The sequence below is a fragment of the Idiotropiscis lumnitzeri genome, chromosome 4 (genome assembly GCF_059441095.1).
Source record: "Idiotropiscis lumnitzeri isolate Australia: NSW breed Sydney's pygmy pipehorse chromosome 4, RoL_Ilum_1.0, whole genome shotgun sequence".
Taxonomy (NCBI): Eukaryota; Metazoa; Chordata; class Actinopteri; order Syngnathiformes; family Syngnathidae; genus Idiotropiscis; species Idiotropiscis lumnitzeri.
Genome location: NC_142394.1, coordinates 6,315,670 through 6,340,038, shown reverse-complemented (window position 1 = coordinate 6,340,038; position 24,369 = coordinate 6,315,670). Strand labels below are relative to the sequence as shown.

Sequence of the window (24,369 nt, the reverse complement as noted above, 5' to 3'; positions counted from 1 at the left end):
ATATCAGATTCATGTTGAATTCGATATGGTTTCTTGACTTTCGGCATCACAAATTTTTATTTAAGGATTTATTCGGTGAAATTCTTTACAAGTCCCTTTCCTTGTTGCCCTTGCAGCTGTCAGCATGTCCTGATGAGGGATAAGATAGTCCATCATTATTATTATTATTATTATTATTATTATTATCGACTGATGACAATCATAAGGGTTGTTGTTGTTTCATGGTGTGACTTTTCGCATTCTCACACCATAGATGGAAATAGAAGGTGGTACATGTAAATAGCCAGCAGCTTTTCCGAGTACCTGAAATTCACAAGCTCGTTAGTACTGTAATAGCACTGGACTTTCTGCTGATAGGTAGGAGCAGAGGCGTAAGCAGACCCCTTTTAGTGGGGTGCATGCCCCAGTATTGATGAGGTGCGTCCCAGTATCAGGTTTGGACAGCCATCGTACTGACCTGTACGCTGCAGTGAGAGGAAAAAACATAGCTACACAGCTGTGAATACGTCACAGACTCCTGGGGTGTTTCCATATATTGATTAACTTGCGAGCCGATTACGACGGATGCTCAACCACCCCCACTTGTTGTGTATCAAGCGGTGCTGGCAGGTGGGCCCCACGATATCGGAGAGGCCCCTACCAAGAAGCTTGCCGAAAATACATTCATAGCACATGTAAATTAAAATAAATGATAGATCTCCTGGAATATGCTGGTATGAGCTAAATTCTATTGTTACCATGAAGCATTTGAGTTGTTACTGCAAATGACTGCTGATTCATTATTCTATGCAGACCTCAGTATTTCAATTGGAAAATGCGGAAAACCCAAACTCCAATGACAGAAAGCACACTCTTCTCTCCTTTCTTCAAGGTGCAATAAAGTTTTTAGGACCTTCTTCTCATCAAATTCCGACTTTTGTACAGATGCAGGGCACCATCGGTGCTAGCACTGCCAGTGCACCCACCCACACAGCTTTCCCCGGGGGTGCAGAAAATTGAGCGCAAAATGGACTTTGAGGTCTGGTAACGTGACACAAAAACAGATTCGCTATGCCTTTGTTGTAGTGTTCAAAGTGTTCATCGTTGTTAAACTTATTTTAGAACATCAATATGTATCGGTAAAGCCATTAACATCTCAAGTAGTTTTTAATAGTGCAGCAGCTGAGTTTGGGGCAGTGTGTGGGACGAAGAGGATATAGTATGGCAGTAATTCCCTTTTCTGGACTATGGTCCACTTTTTGATCTGACTGATATTTTGTCAACTGGCAGCCGTCCGTTACATTCCTCCCATGGTGATAACATAGATTTGAGGCTTAAATGCTCCACTACAAATATTTCATATCTGGCGTTAAAATATATCTGTGTGGCTTGTAAACCAGTACTGGGTTGTGGGCCCACTGTAGTAGAGGGCCTGTGGTACAATAGAATAAATAAGAAATGTAACCAAATCATTTAGGGGAGCTAAAGAATGTTTCTAGGAGGCTTCAGTCCCCCCTTAATTAGGACAAACAACACCATTGCTCCAAAATGAGAGTGCCGCTTAAAAAGGACGCCCAAACACGCTGTTATTGCTCGAAATGAAATAATTAGGGGATGGAAAATGTCCTGGAGATATACTGAGAACTCGTCAAACCAATCTCGTTAATTGATGCAGTGATACTTTATGTCTCAAAGGATGCTACAAGTAAACTACGTTTATAATAGGTGAGGGGGAGTTGGGTATTTTTTTTTTCTTGCATGACCATCTAGAACCTTTGCACCTACTTATCACTTCCAATCTGACCTGAATATCACACAATAAACAGCTGATTCGAGATTATGTTGACTTACTTATATATATATATATATATATATATATATATATATATATATATATATATTTTTTTTTTTTTTTTTTTTTTTTTTAAGAGAACCTCCTTCTTTTTAAGTAACCCAAAAATATTCCAATAATTATGACTCTAAGGCATATGAACTATTTATATGTTCGCAATACTTTATATGTTATAACATTAGTTGTGAGTATCCTGTCATGACAAATTGTTCTGTAAATGACGAACTGTCTGTCTGATGCTTTCATCTCATGTTTTGCTTGGATATTTGGCAGGACATAATAACGGCATCATCGAGACTGAAATCTAATAACAACGTACCATATGCAGGGATGAGATGAGATTTCATTGTGGGTATGGACGTGACATTTAGACAGCCCAGTGACAAAATACCTCAGAGAATGATCATCTTTGTTTGTATTGCACTTTTCAAATGTGAATTAGAAAGTCGCTAACTACATTAGATATTATCATAATTCATTTCAAGATAAGGAAAATGTCAACAAATAAAGTAAGGGAAATATATAAACAAATAAGATGCATGATGTTACGGACTAACAGATTAATCTTGAGTCAAACACAAACAGTCAAATGACGGACCTCCAAATTATTTCCTGTGGGAAACGCATAAGGAATGCTTGTATAAATATATAATTCAATTGCATGTTTAAAAATATGTAACATTCTTTCCCATCTACCCTTTTCTCATGTTCCTCTCCCATCTCCATCAGCTGCCCTCCAGGCGAAGGTAACGCAAAACATTGGGCGAAACCGATAGTTCTGACTACGGAGTAAGGACAAAAATTGATATACCAGCCACACCCTATTCAAGCCCCCCAAAAAAGTGAGACAAAGGCATGTCTAAATCTGCTCCGCTGTGTTTACAGCACAGTGTAAATAAATCTAAAAAAATGAATATTCTTTTATGTAATCTTGTAACCTATCCCTTTAAAAAGAACAGCATGTAGTCTTTTCTTGATTCAGTTGTTTTTTATGCTTTCAAAGCAGAGTCTACCTTGAGAGATGCCCCTTTACTGTGTACCTCACAACATTACATGTTTTTGTACTTTGTAAATGTTTATTGCAAAAAAAAAATAAATAAATAAAAAAAAAATACTCGCTGTACTTTGTTGTTTCCAATCAAAGAAACCATCTGTTGAGGTAAGCTGTTCTTCCTTTGCATTTCTTTTTCATGCTTTTTAAGCAGAGAGTCTACCCGTAAAGACTGAAGTATTTTTTTGTCTTTTTGTTTAATTTATGTTTCAAATAATGTTTGTCATTCCAATAAAATGTTTGTATGGAAGATGAAAATAATGTTATTCCTTCACTGATGAATTAATGTGCCCTTTGCTGGACTAGTGACCTGCCCAACTTGGAGCCTGCTTGACCCGGCTGCGATCAGCTCCAACCAAGCCCCAATTTAGGACCCTCTGAGTACGCCACAAAATGGTAGAAAATGGATGAATTGATGTTTCATTTATTATGATACACGCTAAAAGTTCAAATATAGAAAAATGACTTAAGTGATTACATTGCTACCCTCTGAAATTAATTAAGGAAAATATTTGTTAAATAGTTTCATGTCAAAACCGTGTATATTAATTCATAAAAATACTCTCGAAAGAAGGGAATAGAAAACAATCTCTGGCACATGCTAAGATCTCTTTGACGAACCAAAAATAAGTTAAACATTTAACAAGAATGGATGTCAAAGTGGAAACCACTGCTAACCCCCAAAAAAGTTTTTTGATTACAATAAAGTGACCTGGTTATTGCACAACACAGCTCGCAATCTATAAGATGAAAAGATGGCCCGATAGTTGATTTGCTTGGAAGCAAAGAAAACGCTGGTTGGTGGGGAAAAAAACGGCACAGTCACACCAACGACATCAAAACTTCATCCAAGGGGAGTATGGTGGAGGAGATTGTCATGGTTTGGGCCTAGACAGGTTGCTATAATTGATGGAAAGATGAATGCCCAAGTTTATCAAGGAACGTTGCATGAGAATGTAAGATCATCTTTCTACCAGTTAGGCCTAAAGCTCTAAAGGAGATGGATGATGCAACGGGCAAGCGACCCATAGACATGCAATAAATTAAATCGACAATTTAATGGCTTCAGCAGAAGAAAATATGTCTTTTTGCAGTCACCCAGTCAGATTCCTGAACTCAACCCAATTGAGAAGCTCGCACCATACCTACCAAGGTCTGATCTGCAGCCAGGGAAAATGTTTGGTTGAGTTTATTGCCTCCAAAATAAGTTCAAACAGTTTTTAAATCCGAAGAGTCATAAATTTACAAATGCCAGCCCACACTGTGACGTTTTCACATTCTCCATTCAGTAAAAACATGGAAAATTGTAAGTGTGGTATTTCCAGTACTTCCTGAAAATTGTGTTACTCTGTTCTTCTGACTTAGATTGGATCACATTTTATGAGCAAATTACAGAAAATTAACTATGCATACTCTGTATAATAACTCTATAATAGCAAAAGCATAACTGTTTTTAATAGTCAAGCAGCAGTTTTAAGTTTCCAATAGCATTGTAAGAGTGAAATAGCAGAGAAAACACACACACACACACACTCACACTCCTATGTACTAAAGACCCAAGATTTCACTGCCTAATTCTCCCTTAAACAAAACATCATTTGGCCATAACTGTAAAAAAAAAAAAAAACAACAACAATATCATTTGATATGACAATGTTTTTCTGTATAGTGATGACCAATCTTGGCCAAGTTAATCTAATTGATTATATGTCATCATTAGACAATAAATGCTACTTCACTCTGCAACAGGCTCATAGATTACATTTCGCAGGTACATGCAGTATTTTCTGGCATCTTGGCCTATAATGCTGAAGCTAGCCTAAGCAGTCATTCAGATGAGATTTGTATGTCTTTATGGGTGTGGAAATGAATAGTAAAATGACTAAAGCATCTGGAAAAGGAGGTGAACCTGGTTACAAATGAGCTCATCCTTTGCTGCGATACATGTCCTCAGGCACCGTGATGCTTTTGTCAGATGGCAAATGTTAGCTGGAAATCAGGAGGAAATTACCTCTCATGGATATCACATCCAAAATTCATGGATATGGAGTCATTTTGTACAATTCTCTCATTTTTACTCCCTTTTAACATTGTTATTGCTGAAAGTATGGAAGACAGTACTCCTATGCCTTGGAAAAGAACGGAAGCATTGCAAATTTCAAGAAAATAATCTGACACTGATAAATAATCTATGTATGCCTTGGAGAGCCAATGTCATAATTCAGATAGGGGTGTCTTGAGTTTTTGTGAAGCAAATATGTTTTATTCAGAGAGCAAAAAAAAAAAAAAAAGCCAGTGAGGCATCAAGCATGTATTCAACGCTGCTTCTGTATTCCCAGAAACATGAAATACAGCATATAATTCTTTTGAAGGAGAAACACTGGCATTTTACCACCAGAAAAACTAAACATTGCTATCTCTGGTCTGATTTTTATTTTTAGTTCACTAACAATGGCAATGGACAAAAGCACGCAGCTGACAACATATAGTAATTCAATACATGTGCATGTGATTCTTTTAAAAAAAATCTTCGCACCTCATCTCAAACACTAAGTCATTGGCAGTCTCAGAAATATGTCTACAGAAAGGCTTGTATTTTTTCCTGCCGCCCACTTCGTGAATCGGCACATTTTTTGATTTTCAGAATGAATTTATCTCAAAGTCAAATAATAAAATATCTACGTTAATTTCTTGGAAACGTCGGTCAGAGGGATCCTATACCTCACCCAGCAGGGAAAGAACATTGAGAAAAGTTTTCCGTAAAGAAAAACAGCATTGGAATTTTTTGAGAGAAAAAACATTTGAAAATATGCAAGTTGTAGTAATAGGTAGTTTGTGTTGGTGTTAATATTAGTTTTGTCAGAACCCTGCCAGGTTTTGGCATGGCGGAGGACCCAAATGTAGGGAAGCAAGGCAGGGGTTACTTAAAGAGTATTGAATTGAAGAAAACTAATGGGTGGAAAAACTAAAACGTCAAAGTACAAAACAAGGATCAAAGCAAAAAAAAAAAGTTCAATCCATCAATCCATCCATTATCCTCACAAGGGTCGCGGGATTGCTGGAGCCTATCCCAGCTGACACTAGCAAAATAACTATGAAAACTGAAACACGCTGAGGAACAAACAACAACAAGCACAGGTGGACAAAATAAGATTTAACGAGAGACACACCAAAGGAACACAAGGAAAAACATGAACAAACAAAATACTAAACCAAATAAACAAACACACACCATGACAAATCTAATTAATCCTTTTATGTCATCTTGACTTTGGTAGACTGTGAGACAAAAAGTTCAGTATTTTGTTCACAGCTCAACATTCATACAGCTTTTACAACTTCCTGCCAATGCACAAACCCCTGCAGTGATACGCGCCAAAAGCAAGTGGGATACCTGCTGCGCATCATCTGCAGTTTTTCACACAAGTTGTATATTAAAACAATAATCCAAGTAAATATAGTTTGGCCAAATGAAACACATTATGACGCTGCAACAGACACCAGACAAGTTGTACATCAATGTAAATACTAGATTGACATTAAAAAGCATCAAACCAAAACTGGCCATCTTGTAATTTAAGTAATGTGACGAGCATCTGTCTCATTGGTGATCTGATATGACCAACTCTTGTAGTTAGTTACAGTCTGTCCCACTCAACTCTTGCAATCGTTGTGCCACAAACATCAATGCTAGTGCCATTCTTCAAAATTGTATGCAATAGAATTAAAATGACAATAAAATCTGCCACATGCCCTAATATCAGAAAACTAATTACTGAAGAAAAGTGACATTTATGTGAAGCATAAAATCTTCTATGACATGGAAAACATTAGCACAGTAATTTAAGTTGTTGGGGAGATTATGTTTCATGTCATTCGAATGTTGGTATTGTAGCGAAAATACAGTATTAACTTCTTAAAATAGTCATTTGAACAACAAGTAGACTAGGATTAATTGATTGATTTTTTTTTTTGGACTGGCAAACATCTTCCTATTGCTTTTTCTCATTCAATTGAAAAAAAAACTATTGTTTATAGAACTTGTTTGGTTTAACGTCAATGAGAATCAATCACCCGAATACAAGCATTTCAATTGATTTACAAAGACCACATTGCGGCCCTAGTATAAATTACTGAATAATGCTGACCTTTAAATATGAATATACTATTAACATTAGAGGAGATATATTTTCAGTCTCAGCCCACACCAAGTGATTAGGAAAAAGAACATCCATCTTGTGAACCCTGTCAAAAGATCTCCAAAGGACTTGCTAAACAATCTATTTTTGGCACACGATTGCTAAGGTGTACTGAGAAATATTAGGCGGATTAGACTGAAAACATTTTGCTGAGGCTTAATATTGAAAAAAAAACTGCATGGGACGTTTAGAATCTGAACCAAGGCCACGTTCATTCTGCAGCTTTAACTGACAAACAGACAGACACTGCTCAAAGTGTAAGAAGAATGTTTGTTATGCATCTACGTACATTTAATTTGCCCAGGTATGCATTTTATTGTCTGTATCCATGCGTGTGTGTGTGTGTGTGTGAGTGTGTGCATTGAAGCACTCTAAATTGCTGATCCAAGCCTTCTGTAACACTGAGTGATAGGAGGTTTCCTCAGCAAGAGCACCGGGGGGTTGCGGAGAGACTGAAATGGACAGCAGAGTGTGGCCAATAGCCTGTGAGTGGCCTTCCACGCTAGCCAATCACACATAACCAGCAGTCCCAACAGCCATCAATCAAGAGGTCCTTTTCTCAAGGTCAGCTGATGTTTGTACCCCCCTCCCACCACTACCACCCCAGTCTCCATACAACAAAGAGGACATTAAAAAAAAGTGATATCATGGTGCAATTTCTTGCAAAGTATTATACAGTGACAAGGGTTTATTTCGAAGTGTAGGGGTGTGCGTGCGTGTGTGTGTGAGACTTTGGGTTAAATGTGCATTACTACAATTGTGACATACTGAAAACATACAATATACTAGTCACTGGTGTTTCTATAGTCATGTATTTCACTTCTCGGAGAGCCTGATTAGTTGTTTTGCCCTGCACCTCTCAAATATGTGTCGAAGTATGTGAGCACGCCTGTGTCTCTCCTCGTGTATAAAAGAGAGAAGCCTCTTCTATCTCATTCTCCGATCAGTGTGATTTCTGCAGCGCACAGCTGTCACCATGGAAACCAGGGAGGGAGCCGGAGATAGAGGATGTACGGCAGAAAGAAAAGGCAAAATGAGATTGAGAATGAGCGAGAGAGAGAAAGAGAGAGGAGGGTGTGTGTGTGCGTGTATGTGTCAGTTGTTGGATAACAGCCACAGAAGCCCTGCATGCAGTATAGCCCGGATCTAACCTCTGCACAGCAGCAACACGAGCAGAAGAGTTGCCCTCCTCGTGGTAGATGAGTGTGTATGTTGTTTAGCGACACTATTTGTAATCACTACCACAGTTCATCAAAACGTCAAGCCATTTTGTACCATATTGGTTAAATGCTCATGCTTGCCAGAATGCAAAAATACATTACAACTTTATTCATATAGCACATTTTAAAACAGCTGGTGATTGTCAAAAATGGTTGAATTCAATTTCATCACATGATATGCAATAACAATTGTGCATGAACGTTAAATCCCACACTTTTTATTCATTACCATATTTACACGTAATCTCACAAGTATTCTGACTGAAATCCTCAAACTGACACGTATGAATCTTGAAGTCTTAAGGAGCAAGCCATACAACCAATCAAACAATCAATAGATATTAATCTTTGACTTTTTTGGAGTCGTGTTGAAGTGGTTCCGGTTCCCACCTGTCTTGAAATTATCTCATGCCAGCCTTTTTCCACATCCTGGCCCCACTCCCTCTTGTCATGCACTCACACTTTTAAATCTGACTCCCCCTTCTGATCCCTTGTTTTTTCCTCCTTTTCTCATGACATCCATCCTGCTCTCTTGAACCCCCCCCACCACCGCACCCTTGTGCAACACTTATCCACCTCTCACCCAGCCATCTCTCACCTCGCATTTTCACCCCCCACTACCTCCTCCACCGCCACCTGACCCACACACATGCACACACCATTAGCTGCAGATGTATAAAGCAGGCTAACATACTCAGAGAGGTGTTGATCACATCTGTCCTCCATCAGGGGTAAATGGTTGGATAACTAAATGCCAAATTGCCCTTTTGCAAAGCCAAAAAGTATGCTATTGAGAGTGGATTATCCTGGTGCCTTAAAGAGGCCATAAGAATTTTTTGATGCACCTCAGTGTCCTGTACGGTGTTGCCTTCTTTTCCGTTGTAAATGATTTCAAATGCAATGGCACATTAGAGAGCAAAGATTAAATATTTGTTAAATTCTTGTTTTCATTCCAATCTTCTCACTATGCATATCAGGTTAGAATAATAATACGGTGCCAGAAAAGTGTGAAACAGCAAACAAAACACCATGCTTATACCAGGCACAACTCCAGGATTTTTTTAATCTCCATTAGAATGTCTTGACGGATATATTGGGGGGCTGAGAAAATAATTTCTAAATCTATTTTGTAATATCAAATAAAATGTTGGAGGGCTTAACTGGGGCTACACAGATTTAAGCCCCGATGTAGCACCATCCTTGGCTTGTACAGCCTTAAAACTGCTGAGTTAAAAATAACCAAATCTGGTAAAATGGCTAACCCAGCAATGCGACCAAGCAAATGCTGGGTTCATCCATCTATACATTATCTGTGCCGCTTTTTCTCACAAGGGCCACAGTGCAGGAGTATATCTCAGCTGTCTTTAGGCAGTAGGCGGGGTATAGCCTGAATTGGGTGCCATCCAATCGCACGGCATACAAAGACAAAGAATCATACGCACTCACACTCATACCTAGGAACAATTTAGAGTGTTCAATCAACCTACCATGCTTGTCTTTGAAATGTGGGAAGAGAACAGAGTACCACAACAGGCAAACTCCACACAGGAAGACCGCAGCAGGAATTGATCCCGCGACCTCTGCACTGTGAGGCCATCCTGCTAACCACCGTGCCGCCAATGCTGGCTTATATATTTAGAATGTTGTAAAATCTACCTATTGTGATGAGTTAACACTACCAAGAAATTGGTTACTATGTAGCTGTAGTTAAAAATAATAATTTAATTTCCAATATTTTCTAAGAAGAAAAAGCAATGTCCTGCTAGCAGATTTGCCACAGTGAGTCACGATATGTCTGGCGCATTTTTTGCAGTGGATCTCCTTCCTGACTCAGCCCACTCACTTTTATCCAGAGTTGGGATTAGGGAACTGCTGGGAAGCTGCAAATAGCGTATATTTCCATGAGCCCACCCCAACCCAATCTTCAACCCAATCTGCTGGGTCAAAATAATTAACCCAACTTTGTGGAAATGTAACTGAAACTGCTCAAAATCCACAGCTGCTCCGCCAATGGGTTCGCAAACCAAACAATGACCCCTCAAACGCTGAGTATGTTTGCCGTGGGCAACCAGACAAGCAACGGCCCTGGACTGATGTCATTTGAGTCTCGAGCATAGATGACACAAGGCATCTGAGATTTGCAAGAACCCATGTGAATTGCAGGACATGTTGGCCATCAGCTGATCATACATACTGTGCATTGTGGTAATGTGTTTCAATTGTACTGATGTATTCTCACGTTCATGCATTGGGGAACACACGAGATGCGGTGGCAGCTAATGCGCTCGCTCAGACGTACTTGCTACTTCTTGTCATGCAGAAATACAAGCCGTGACGTAACGTCGTTGAAAGGCAATATGACAACAAGGATCTTGAGTATCAATCAGTAGCAAGGGAAGGCCCTGCCAATGACATTTCAATACAATACAACTTTATTCATATATCAAATCTGTTAGTACATTGGCGCCGGCACCTGGCATTAAAATTAACTTGGGAGATTGCAGGGGCGCTGTTTTAGTGAGACACAAAGGTTGGCATCACTAGATATTTATGGGTACAACATTGCTCCGTTTTGCCCATCGATAACTCGAAATGGGCCTATTTTTGTTTGTTTTCAACCTATATGAGCAATCTGACCCATATTGTTATTGTTTTTTTTTTTTTTTAAATATCCAGAAAAATGCGGACATAACGAGTTAGTGCAGAGCTGTACTTTTCACCATGGTAATAAACAAGCCACCACAGTAGAGACCAAGCCTTCCGCGGTGATAAAGTCATATTGATAAGTTATATTAAAGATGCTACACAGGACCCAAGACAAGGTAAAATTAAAGTAATATACATATATATAAAAATACAAAATGCCAATTCAGCACAACTTCACACATTAAAGGAGTAAGGAGTACCAACACTTCTCAATTATAATACTGGGACTTTTCAAATTAAAAAAAAAAAAATATAGAGGATTTCTTTCTGCCTCCACTGACAGATTATTTGGGGTTTGTGCCATCATTCAGACATGTCAAGGTAGCTGCAAACATACTCCTAATGTACAGGTAACACTCTGCCAACACAAAGGCTAACTTCAAATAATAAGTAAAAATAAATAGAATAAATAAATTTATGCAATAGCCTGAGTAGACTTTTATTTGGAAGTTGGCCCACGTTGAAGAATGACGGCTTGCTTGACATGTCTTTTTGACATTTCGTCTTAGAGAATATACACAACCTGTCACACCAACGCCAATACTCAAGAGCAGATGTGGGCAAACTACGGCCTGGGGGCCACATGCGGCCCGTTAAACGTTTTAATTCGGCCCGCCGAGCTTGAAAAAAAGTGAATAAACCTTGTTCATGTTTTATTTTCTAAATACTGTGGTTTTTCAAATACATATATATTGATGTAATGGTTTTATTCAGTTTCATTTCAAATTAAATGTATTTAATTTTCTCCGATGGGGTGAGGTTACCAAAACACTTCATCCATCTGCTCCTGGTCCGGCCCCTCTGTCAAATTTTAGAACCCATTGATGCCTGTCAATCAAAAAGTTTGCCAACCCCTGCTCAAGAGGGACAGAGATTAAAGAAAAGCCCACGTTTTCTGTGCCGAAGGTTCCGGGACAAAGAAAAAAATAATAATCATTTAAGTTTTTTTTTTTTTTCCAAGTAATATAGGCCAAAAGGAGGTGAAAACGATGATCACCCCTGACGCATATTGCATTAGTTAAAGGCTTTGCTCCACAGCACAAAACAGTACGTGGTGGTGTGATGACAGCTGAAAATGTTTCTTTACAACTTCATACTAGGTATCAAGTGCTACCATAGTTTGCTCCAAGTCAAATTTATTGTGTTCCACGTGGGATAAGCCAAACAATGAGTACATTTAATGCATTTTTTTAAAATGCTCTGCCAAAAATATTCACTTTCATTTTAAACGTCTGTTTATAAAATTTTAAATGTAGTGCGCACTTCCACTATGGGAAAAAAAATCATCCAAATTGAGGAGCGAGCAGCAAATCCATCTTGGCTGGAAAGATGCACTTTGCTGATATAGTGAGGCACCTGCCGCATCAGTGTGTGGGTGGCGTGTAGAGTGCACCGGCACCGGTGTGTATGTGTGTGCATGCACTCATGTTTTCAAAAAGACCTCCCTCATTCACAAACTAAGCCATGTGCCAGTGAGTCGGCCCCTTTAAGAGGCATGAGCGTCGACCGAGGCTGACTCTTGGAAAAACATGAGTGCCGATACATTATTCACCACCAAGGACACACACATGCAGATACACACACAGCCTTACACGCAATATAACCAAGGACAAGAACACCAGTTATAGGCAGTCATCAGCGAAATGACCAACAGAGAATTGTGCTAATGTAAAGTGATCGGCATAATGTCACAGGGAATATTAGCGCAGACACACTTTACAAAGTGTTCACATTGTCTTGCAGACAAACACACACAAACACACAACAGAGGGGAGAAATCTTGAGCATTCTGTTATTCCGTGTGCATAATTCATAGCAGCCCCAGATCTCCCCCGCTAATGACAGAACACTAGGGCATCTGCAGCACAGCAGCAACAGCTGACTGGCACAGTTGTGTGTACGTGGGGTGGGGATATTGTGCTCTGCTGGAGCAAGGGCAGTGTGAGAGACAGAAGGAGATAGAGAAGGAAGAGAAAGAATCTGTCTGAAATAGGCACAGATAACGCAACAATGAGGCCGATGTGACACCTCTCAGATGTGCGCACATATACATGCTCACAGACAAGTCAAAGTCCTCAGGGATATTTATTCCCATTGATGTTCAGTACGTCCATCAAACTGAGTGCCACCTTCGCAACATATTTCAGATTTTATTGTTGTAACGAGTTCATTATTAATGCATTCGAAACTCAGACTGAAACTTACATTGTCACGATTACTACTCTCTCCGAGCAGTCTGAAATAGAGAACAGTTCTCAAAAAATGTGTCAGTGCGAAGAGAAAATACGAATGAAAGCCAGTCAAGGGTGTGGCCTTGGATACAACTCCCGTTGCAAGAATTATCTTGACATGCTGCTGCAACATAGCAGAGTTCTCCTAATTCTCAGATCAATGCCAAAGTGATTCTGCCCTACAGGTGATATGTACACTGATGCAAGATTGAGCTAAGAGAGCTCTACCTCCTATCATAAAGACCTGCTCTGAATATGTGCACGCTCTGGAAGCTTGACTGACATCTTGTAAGCCAGGCTCCTTTGAAAAAAAATAAATAAATAAAAAGCAGTTACACATGTGATTCAAAAATTCACGATCCATGGGACTGTAGCCAACCACCCTGGACATGGCCACAGGAGGGAAATTAATGAGAAATTGAAGAGACGGATAATACAAATGGGAACATCCATAGAAATTAAAGGTGAACTCCAAGATTACAGTACATACGTGTTTGATCACACCATCCATCTTTGTTTGAGCCAAAGTGGACTTCATTGGAGATAACCAAGGAGGTCACCACTGTTGAAAAGAATTATTTAGAAAAAAATGAGAAAATGGATGTTGACATGGAGAATGTCAAATGGACAGAAAAGACAAAAGAGGAACTTTTTGGCAAGACACATCAGCTCTATGTTGACAGAGGCAAAACCGAAGCAATGTCCGTACTGTGAAACATAATGGAGTTTCTGTTTTGTGGCTGCCTTGCTACATCTTGCCTTGGGTATTTTGAATCTGTGCAGGACACAATGAAATCTCAAGGCAATCATGGTAATCTAGGGAGGAATGTGCTGCCCAGTGTCAGAAAGTTTGGTCTCAATCGCAGGTCGTGGGTCTTACAAAAGGATATTGATCCAAAACGCAGAGAAAAACACCTAATGATGGCTAAGAGCAAAGCCTTGGGCTATTCGATTAATCCTGGTCCAAATCCTATTGAAAGTCTGTGGAAGGAACTGAATGTTGTCTAGAGAAAGTACCATTCACACCTGAGACAATTGGAGCGGTTTGCTCATGAAGAGCTGGCCAAAATTTGGGCCAAGCATTAACAAGAAGTCACATCTGCTTTGTGGTAATGGCAGCATGTTTTAGCACGAGAGTAATGCTATTTATCCTGCGTCTTTATACAATCTTGGAAAATATCTGCTTGATAACATTAATCATAGCTCCATCTGTTTGTCACGTCAAAGCAACATTTTTTCCTCATACTTGTAATATTCCACTCCTCAATTTTCCTGACTAACAGTTTTAATTTGAAACACACTCCAGAAGTAGCAAGGGGAGAGGGGCAGGAAAAGTGGGGAGAACGCTTCAGAGTGGAGAAACGCAGAAGCACTTACAGATACAGAATCAGTGACGGGAGGATTTGGCAATCAGATAAGCTATTTTAGGAAGATTCTGTCAATGTACCTCAAAAAGGAATGTCAACAACAACGATTAGAGGAGAGCTCTGTCAAGTTGCTGCCTGTAAGATGGGATTTGTGAGTGGTTTGCACGCCAACTATATGAACTTATAGTTTCAGACACACTGCTTGACCAATTCTTTCATCATTCAGAGGCCTGGCTTGGCTATACCAACTGACTTTTATCAAGACGTGTATCATTCGACGCTTCTCTAATTGCAACGGATTGGAACCTGTTTTAGTTTTAGTGGATGGAGGGACGGACGGACGGACGGACGGATGGATGGATAGATAGATAGATAAATAGATAGATAGACTTGTATACGTACAAATGTTCAATTCCTGATGGGCCGTTTCATGACTTTGTCACCGCAAGTGGTCTGCACCTCAGAGCTTTCCGCAAATAATGAAAATGTCAACATTTAATAGGCAGTAGCCAAGCCTTCATGACGCTACATAATAAGAAAGAAAGAAATATTTTTACAAGTGCTCAGGAAGGATTTGCAGCGACAAATTATTACAATTTGCAGGCAAATGATTTGCTTCGCTCGTGTTTTAGATTGGACTCCATTCAAGAGACATCAAATTCACAGAGAGGGCAAATGTTGGTGGCATGGGTTTTGTTTACTTGACTACATTACGCACCTTTCTTGAAGTCTCATGAACACATTCAAATCATCAAGCACAAATCGATCCCTAATGCCAAAGGCGCCGCCGGAGTGTTGAGCAGTTAGATTAAAACTGGTGCTTGTTGACTACAGTGTGTGTTCCAGGAGGGCGGCTGTGACTGGCTGCTGCTATTCGTCTCAGGCATAGAATGAAAACCCAGCCACACGTGGATTTTACTTGTTTTGCACATATAGTATTGATAAATGTTATGTGAACTAACCCCGCGAACAAACACTCCTTCCTTGTCAAAAAGAAAACACCATCGATTTGAACCTGAAAAATATTTGTGTCCTTGTGCCTGATATTTGGACATCCACGGATTACTCTATTGCTCTCATACATCTATAATGTTAACACTGGTTTTCGAACATCTCCCACTTTTGATTGTGTTTCCGCTTGCCTGTGTGTGCGTATCCCTGCCTGAAAATATGTTCCACACTGAAGCCTGATTACAACATCCGTATCATAAATAAATGACTTGATCATTTTAGCATGTCACAGGGCTAAAAATAGAACATCACGTCGTTAGCTGGGCTGTTAGATGAGCTCTTTCTCCAGACGTTTGACTTCCTTCCTGTTCCTACTTCCTCTAAGGATTTAATTCAATTCTATTTGATTCATACAGTGTGTATTCAACACCCAAAAAAAAAAGTCATCACGAGGCACTTGCCATTTAGAACAGGTTTTCACGCGACAGTTTTGTGGGCACGGGCATTATGCTGATTTGGTAATGATAATATCAGTGCTTAGGAGTAATACTTTTTACAAAATGAGAACACTGGTACAAGAACACACATATCCACCTGAGAGACGATAAACTATACTGCACAGTATAAATCACGGTGATCGAGCTGAGTGGATAAAGACAAATTAAAAGAAAGGTTTTATAGAGAGATGGTAAGTGGTATTGCTAGTAAGCAAGCTACTTGAAGTAAATCACAGATAGACTATACTAGATATAAACTACGCATTGTTTCGGGGTACAACGTGCAAAGTACAATTAAGTCCCTTCTTTGGAGTTATGACACGTCTCGTCTTGTAGGAAAGGTTTGTCCGAGACTTGTGTTTAATTTGTTGGCATTATCTACCAATTCTGCTTGATTTGAACTTTTTCATATGATTTCTTATTGTAATTGGGTTTTCAAATTCAATCAATCCTAATATCCCAATATTACTGTAATCATTTGTCAACTTTTGCTGACGATGTGAAATGAACTGGCCCCGCCCATAAACAGTACCAACCAAAACCTCGATGATGCCCGTTTTGACAGAGTGGATTCAATTGATAAAATCTGATTCTGTGTGGCAAACAGTGTGGCCGCAATTATCAAGAAAATTTAACTTTGTTACTTTATTGATTACTTGGTTTAAAAGTAAATGAGTTTCATTACAAGATACTTTTCGAGTTACATTCAGCATATACCAACCACCATGCTAAGTGTAAAAATCAGATTCGGTTTTGCCGTTAATTGAAAGTGTGTTTTTAAGTGTGACGTTTAAGGACAAAGATTGTTTTTATGAAAATTTAAATATAGACAGTAACCTTTACAATTTAACATAATTATTAAAAAAAATTTTAAAAAGCAATGAGTCATTTCAGGATTTCACTGAACAAAACTAAATTTTTAATCATCTCTAAATAAAGGCAGTTTTATTTACTTGACATAATTAACTGTCAATGATGTAACGGCAACATTTAACATTTAGAATGTACACCGTTTATCAATATAAACATTCAATTTCAGCACCTCCTCCAGTCACACAATCTGGTGTGACTGTGATTACAAACATTGTTTTTATTGTGTGTAGTCTGGTTAAATCTACATAGCGACAGTCAGACTGTCGACTGAACCGAATGAGCAACAAACTTGAATATTTTATGTATTTAGCTGACACCAACTCAAAATAGTAACTGTTCTTCCATCTTGCAAATCTCGCTCCTTCCTCTCGCTGTTTATGGACGCATGAGTCTCAATGCAATAAAAACGATGTGAATGTTAATTTGAATACTCCGATAATGTATTTCACTCTGTTCAATACCAGAGTTTCCCTTTCTTATGTGTTCTATAATGTATAGTGATTTGCTTAGTGACTTTAGTGAGTACGATAGTGTTAGGAATCAGGTGGCCTCCAGTATTTTATTATTCATTAACTATTACTTTACAATGAAAAAGAAATATGTGCCTGAGAGAAGCACCGTGGTTGAGAAACTTGTCAATTCTCTCTCATGACATTATCATGCAGTTATGCCGCTTTGATAGTTTGTGATGGCTCAAGAAAACATTTTCACTAAAACGTGGCTGTTATGAAATAAAATTTTAAAAAAGGTCAAAGATGAGTCGCTACTCCCAAAGGAGCTTGTTCTCGAGTAACCCTGGTAATGCGTATTTAACAAGCTGCAACAACTTAATTGAACTTTTGCAAGCAAAGTCTATGAATTCAAGGTTTACATGAATTTGGCAAACTGATAAGTAAAAGTAAGTAGAGTCTACTTACCCAGTTTTACAGTGCACTTAAAATGATTGTCATTACTAAGAAATGATGTGGCAATGAGTTTTTTCAAGTGAATTCTACTTTTGCGCATTTACAGTGCACTGTTTATATTCAAACTGTGCATAATATTACAGTATCAAACACAAATCTGATTTTTTTCCCCTTTTTTTCATTTTAGGAATAAAACATTTGACTACTTGTTTAATCATTTCAATCATGTTGGTCAGACAAGTGGTACTTTGTGTCAAACGTTTGAGAAGCACGAAGAGGTAAACCTCCAACTATCAGAGCACTCAGAACAGAAAAGGAATTTCCCCAAAATGTTCCCACAAAGTTAGAAGCATAAAACTGTTACTTATATACAGCATGTCTTGTTATGTTTAAGATGCAGTCCTAAGGTGTCACCCAACTCAGGTGTAATTGAAAATGATAAAAGCTTAAAGTGCAACAGATATGCATGTGTGGTGCACTTTACTGACCGTTAATACTATTTCAGATACCCGGGGAACGGCATGGCCGATCTGAACCCTCCACTCACAGGTCACTGCAGTCACAACTGTGAGACATGTCATGATTTGACATCTGATATACTGGCCCCTGGCAACAATCCTCAGCAACAGACACAAAGGTCACCTCAACACAAGCTTGCTGTCCACACGCACACGCACGCGTACACACAAACAGGAGCTCCACTCTAATCTGTGATGGTGCAGATCTTGCTGGCTATGCTCAAAGAGTCAGAATGCACTGATCACCAGTCAGCAGGAGTCTGCAGTAGATGGAAGGAAGGGAGGGGGCGTTTTAGTTTCTACTAGCACACACACATCGACAGGACACACACACACACACACACACACACGCGCACGCACATTTTCTACCATGCTTCTCATTTGATTATGGGTGACCGGGTTATGGCGGATTGAAGTGTCAATCGGCTCGCGCATGCGCACGCGCAGACACTGTATAGACTCCACATTTGCACGCGTGAGCCTGTCTCCTTTACATCAGTTCCATGTGCACCTGGAACTTACCGCAGTCCTCGCACAACACTCTCTCCACATCCTTCTTGAGCTCCGGCTCACTGGCGTCCACGGGTGCGTACGACGCCTTGAATACGTCGGGTTCCCCGGTCGGGTCCATGAAAAAGATATATCTGTGGTCCTTCTCCACCATGGTGCATGGGGCCTCGGAACTAAAGTCCCCGACGGTGACGAGCTGCTCCCTCTCGAGGCCGCCACTGTTGACGGGCCACACGTCCAGCACTTTGACATTCACACTGTAGGGCTCGCGGGAGGAGACGTTCTCCGGGGAGGAGCGCACCTCGCCCTCAATGACCACAGCTGATCGGTACGCCTGGTCCTGGAGCGAGTTGAGACTCGGGGCGTAACAGGCGAACGAGACCCCGATGACCAGCATGGAGAAATGCACTGGATCAAGCCTCATACCGTCAGCCTGTGCTGTGGTGCAGTGCTGCTGGGCGGCGGAGGGAGCTGCGAGAGAGAGACGGCGGCGAACGCGCTCCGGCAAGGGAGGCTGGGCAGAGGCAGAGCGGCAGACCTTGTGGAAGTGTCCATGCCATCTGTGTGCGCTGCCGCTTTCCCCATACGGCTGCTGGCCTCGGATGGGGGCACACACTCAATAACACACTCACATACACTCACACACACGCACGCGCGCGCACACACGCTCTTTCACACACACGCGCGCAGACATGCACGCACGCACACGCACGCACACGCGCACGCACACCACACACACACACGCACGCACACACGCTCTCGCACACCAGTCTAAGAACCGGAAACGGCCCGCTTCGCCTGCATTCTTAAAAAATGTGACTGCTGCATTCTCCTTTACCAACCACCCTCCGCCTCGTCTTCTCTTTCCTGAAAGGCAAAGCAAGACTCGTAAATTAGTCTTCGCTTGAATCCACGACTGAAACCTCTCCCTCTCTCCCCCCACCTCCCGCGCGCGCTCTCTCTCTCTCCAGCTAATAGGCTAGCATCGCATGGGTGGGCGCATCGCCTCTCCAGGTGGGGAAAAAAAGCTTGTGCGCTTACAGAGGGGAATCACAATAAATGATAAACACTCCACGCTAGCTCAGGCCCTTGATCCACTTCTGGCGTGGGGAAAAAATGAGAGGAAGAAAATTCTCTGTCCGGTAAATCCGTTAGTCAGTAGAAAGGAACCCGGGGAAGACCAGACAGGATGAGATAGCGGTTATCCGGTGAGGCGGTGCAACAGTAGCGCGCACCCTCCAGTCGCGTCCCCTGCGCCCCTCATCACACGCGTGCGCCTTACGTGAGCAAGCATCACCTGCCCGGTCACTGGAGTAGAGTTGCCGCTTCCTGCGCAAACACGCTAGAATCCGGACAAACGGCTACGAAGCTGCACCTCTGATTCATGTGTAACCAGCGTGGTCAATCATCACCCCCACCCTACCCCCCTCCTCGAGCCTATAGTTGCAGTAGGAATCACGCAGTGCACAGACACAATAGCGTGCTGCCAAGCCTCTTGTGTAGGTGACCAATGTGGCTCTCGATGCTCCCTGCTACACTGCGGTTGCGATGAGTAACGCTGCGAAATGCTTCCTATGGGGTCCTCGGTTTCAGGATGTGATGTACAGAGAGAGACACAGCAGCAGCTCAGGCACAATTTGCTCTTTTAGGATGAATTTATATGTTGAAAACACAACTCATGCTCATGCAAAAAATGTAACAATAACATTCTTTCAAAACAATGTATTTTAAGCCATATATTCAGGATGTGTACGGTGGCCACAAGTATCGTTTTGCCTCCATCAAATATGACATATAGCCTTAACACTGTCCAGAGCGCCCTTCGCTAGAGGTCAGAAAGCCTCTCCATGTCCACCCTGAGAGAGATGAATATACTGTCATTCAGGGGACACAATAAGGAAATTGCAGGAAAGGTCATATCATGCGTGTTCACAAACATAGCAGCCTCCTCCATCTGATCACCATTAAGAGGTTCACATCAGAGCAGGATGCCAGGGTTCTGAAAGGGCTTGACAGGTTTAGTACTCTGCACCAACACCCCAATCACATACAGTATCAGGCCTTAGGAAAATCATTGAGTTGAAGGTCTGTGTGCCCTCCTTAAGATCCAATTAATAAAGCGCTTTCAGTAAAAGGTGTTACCAATCCTCCTAAAATGCGACCAAATCGCAATTAATTAAACAAAAGCCACATTACTGGGATTGCTGCTCCAATTCCAGGAATTACTTCAGTGACCCCCCCCCCCTCCGCTTTCCACCCAACTGTCTACTCATTCACAAATCATTCTTCTTCATCAATATAGTCTGTGATACATTCTGTGCAAACCTCCCCAGTTTGCCAGTGTAGATTTGGTCATTTTGGATTATTCTCCCAGATGATTAAAGGGAAAGAATACTCTGTATATGCCCATAGGTGTGTGAATGGTTAATCTATACATGCCCTGTAATTGGCTGGCGGCCAGTCAAGTGCATACCCCGCCTCTCACCCAAAAGTCACCTGAGGTGTGCGCCAGTTCAGCAGTCACCTCAATGAGGACAGGTGCTGTACTAAATGGATGGATGGATGGATGGATGGACAGGCTGATGCCAACCTCCCCAAAAAACAGTTGTATTTTTTTTTTTTTTTTTATTTTAAACAAATGATTCATATCAGCCCATTACTGGTAAACATGGTGGGTTGACTATAACTTTAATTTGTGGGATCAATACATTTCAGAAGGAAAAGCGGTAAGAAGGTGAAGTGCTTCACAGTGGCTATTTTTCTATGGAGTCATTTATTCTGATTAAATGCCTGATGGGAATTAGAATGCTTCATGTACACACCCTATTCCCACCTGATCAAGATTTTATTCCGAACGAGAGGGGTGGTTTATAGTGATTGCTAAACTGATCAGCCATGGACATGGTGGGCACAAGACTGAAATGGTAAATTTGCAGCTCCATTCAGAAATATGAATTCAATGTAACTGCGCGAACTGGAAAAATATTACAAATAACGCTCATGTTTAAAGAGGAAATTGGACGGAGCAATGTTTTGTTAACGCGGAATTTGTTGCATCTTCTTCTTCTACTACTACTATTTCCGGTATTTAGTCAAGCTGCGCATGTCAAAATAATTTGTTCTGATGAAAAGTGTGATGCATGAACACACAAGTCTTAATTGGATCAGTATGTTTAGTGTCTATGAAAACAGTGCACCCGATCATAAAATTAAATCAAACTCCAGTGAGCCTGCATTTCAGATTATTCGAACTGATTGTTCTTTCTAACTCGCTTTATTATCTTTCAGTAGAGTAACCCGACCCCAGATTGCAGTTCACTTTTCAAATACCAGGTATTGCAAATTTTGACGGCAGAAATACAAATCTTCCTCTCTAACAATAGTCAAATCCAGGTCCATAATGTGAAGACTGCCACAGTTTGTATTTATTTCAACTGGTAGGTAAAAAAGCTGTTATGTAGAAGCACCTGTAGCTAAAGAAAATGTGTGGCAGTCTTTACATCCCGGATTTGACAACTGTGTCAGATTGGATTTGCATTTTGATTTTTAAAAAATTTATTTTTTAATTTTTTCATACTTTTTGTGCAATATTTGTATCACTTGTGCTTGTTCTTTCAATACACGAAACCATAATTGTTTAAATGAGTTTTCATTTTTTAAAAGTGTGTCTAATATCATGTGAGGAGCAGAATTTGGAGCCACAAGCAGACAGGACATGGACTTGGAAGAGCAGAGAGTCTTTATATCCAAAAATGCGAAGAAACAACAAAGATCAGGTCTGGGTGCAGAAGGCATGAAAAAAAAGGTTGATACTCTGACGTGTAACTGAGCGACTCAATTATAAATACTGAGAGACAGGCCACACCCAATCTTATATGACAAAATAGACGTGACACATTAAAGGACCATAGCAACTGAAAATACGGTGCCCTAACCATTTTATGAAGGAATCCCGATAGAAGTTGCACAAATGAATGGGGAAAGAGTTGAGGATGAGGGATCTTAAGTGCCAGGAACGTTCCTCGTTCAGAAGGAGGGCTGAGGGAGTGAGAGGCGACCAACGAGAGGCGAGTCCATGGGTTTGTCGCTCGGCAGAATCTCACTTTGGAAAAAAGATTATTATGTCAAATATACCAAATAAAAAATTGTTTTCATCCTTTATTATTTGTATTAGGTGTAATTACTTGATTTATTTGACATTTTCCGAACTTACGTCACACTAGGTATTTAATCTCTTTATCAGCTGTCAGATGATTGAAATGTGTCCCAGGCCAAATATTTGGCGAACAAGCCATGTCTGAGTGTCAAAATGAAGGCAATGTTCACACAATGAGAGATGCTACTATCCGACCAGGTGTAAGGGTCTTGTCAAATATGTAATGTCGAGTGTTGCCACTACCTCCTGGATGGAAAAACTATGGAATTGAATACCACAATGGAATGTTTGTATGTGTGAGAACTAAAAATGAATTCCCTACGCTCAGGAAAACGGGTAATATCTTCATGACATTTCTTTTGACCACAAATGTTATTACTCTGGGTTTTGATTTAAAATGGAGGATTTGTTCACTGTTATTAGAGTGTCTGACCTTATTTTATTGGCATCATGAAAGCATGAAAGAACATACATTGTGCCCTACTGCTGTTTTATATGAGCTGCCTGAATTGGATTTAATAAAAGAAAAGTGTTTTGAATTGAAATTGTGATTGTGTAATGCGTAAATTGTGTAAGGTGTTTTATTCAAGGGAGTGAGGCATGGGGTATTTTACCCCACACTGGATAGTGTTGGTATGATCACTCATTAGGGTTAATCTAAACACTTATACTGTCCTCATTGCTGCACTATACACATTTTGTTGATGTAACACACTTTTGGGTTCTAAACATTTGACACTTTAGGAAATGTTTAGCACAGAGTAGTATGGATGCATAAAGACGTGTTGCCAGTGTTAAAAATAACACCAGATTTGCAGCGTACATATGCACACTTAGATACATGGCTTTGGAGAAGAATTACATCTGCTCAAGTGTGAAACATTTGAGTTAATGTCATGGCTTGGGCTTGCATGCCTTCTTCTATAGATTGGCTCGTTAATCTTAAATGCTAAATTATGACATAATGAGAAAGATGAAATCATAAGTCTCCAGAAATATATTGACTGCCAATTTAGAGAACAATTATAAAACCTAATGAAGAAAAAACCAATTCGAGGAAAGTTTCAGACAAGTTAATCTCTAGATTTAGACCATACATGGACTGTATTTAACTGACAGGAGAAACCACCCCCAAAAAATACCAATTTAAAAGGCTCCAGAAAATCCTCTAAGCAGAAGATGAATACAAATTGGTAATATCTATGGGTCACAGGCCCAATGAAATAATTGCTGCTAAGTATCAAGTCTTAATCACCATTTTCTATTGTTTTGTTACCAATTATATAATCCGTGTACCATATGCATATGTAAATACCTGAAAATAAAAGCTGAATTGTTGCTTAAAGAGGACATC

The 24,369-nt window shown here is 40.3% G+C and overlaps 1 protein-coding gene across 3 annotated transcripts in view; it reads right to left on the bottom strand.

Moving 5' to 3' along the window:
* The window catches only part of LOC148337949 (pro-neuregulin-2, membrane-bound isoform-like), a 50,899-nt gene extending 30,638 nt beyond the window's left edge, over positions 1 to 20,261 (bottom strand). For 2 of the 3 annotated variants that reach the window (XM_088294784.1, XM_088294785.1), the window contains exon 1: positions 18,872 to 19,443. In XM_088294784.1, the coding sequence (XP_088150910.1) occupies positions 18,872 to 19,283 (412 nt within the window). In that variant the 5' untranslated portion in view covers positions 19,284 to 19,443. Of the gene's footprint in view, positions 1 to 18,871 lie in introns of all 3 variants that reach the window. The other variant, XM_088294786.1, reaches the window with a different exon arrangement.
* Between the last annotated feature and the right edge of the window lie 4,108 nt (positions 20,262 to 24,369).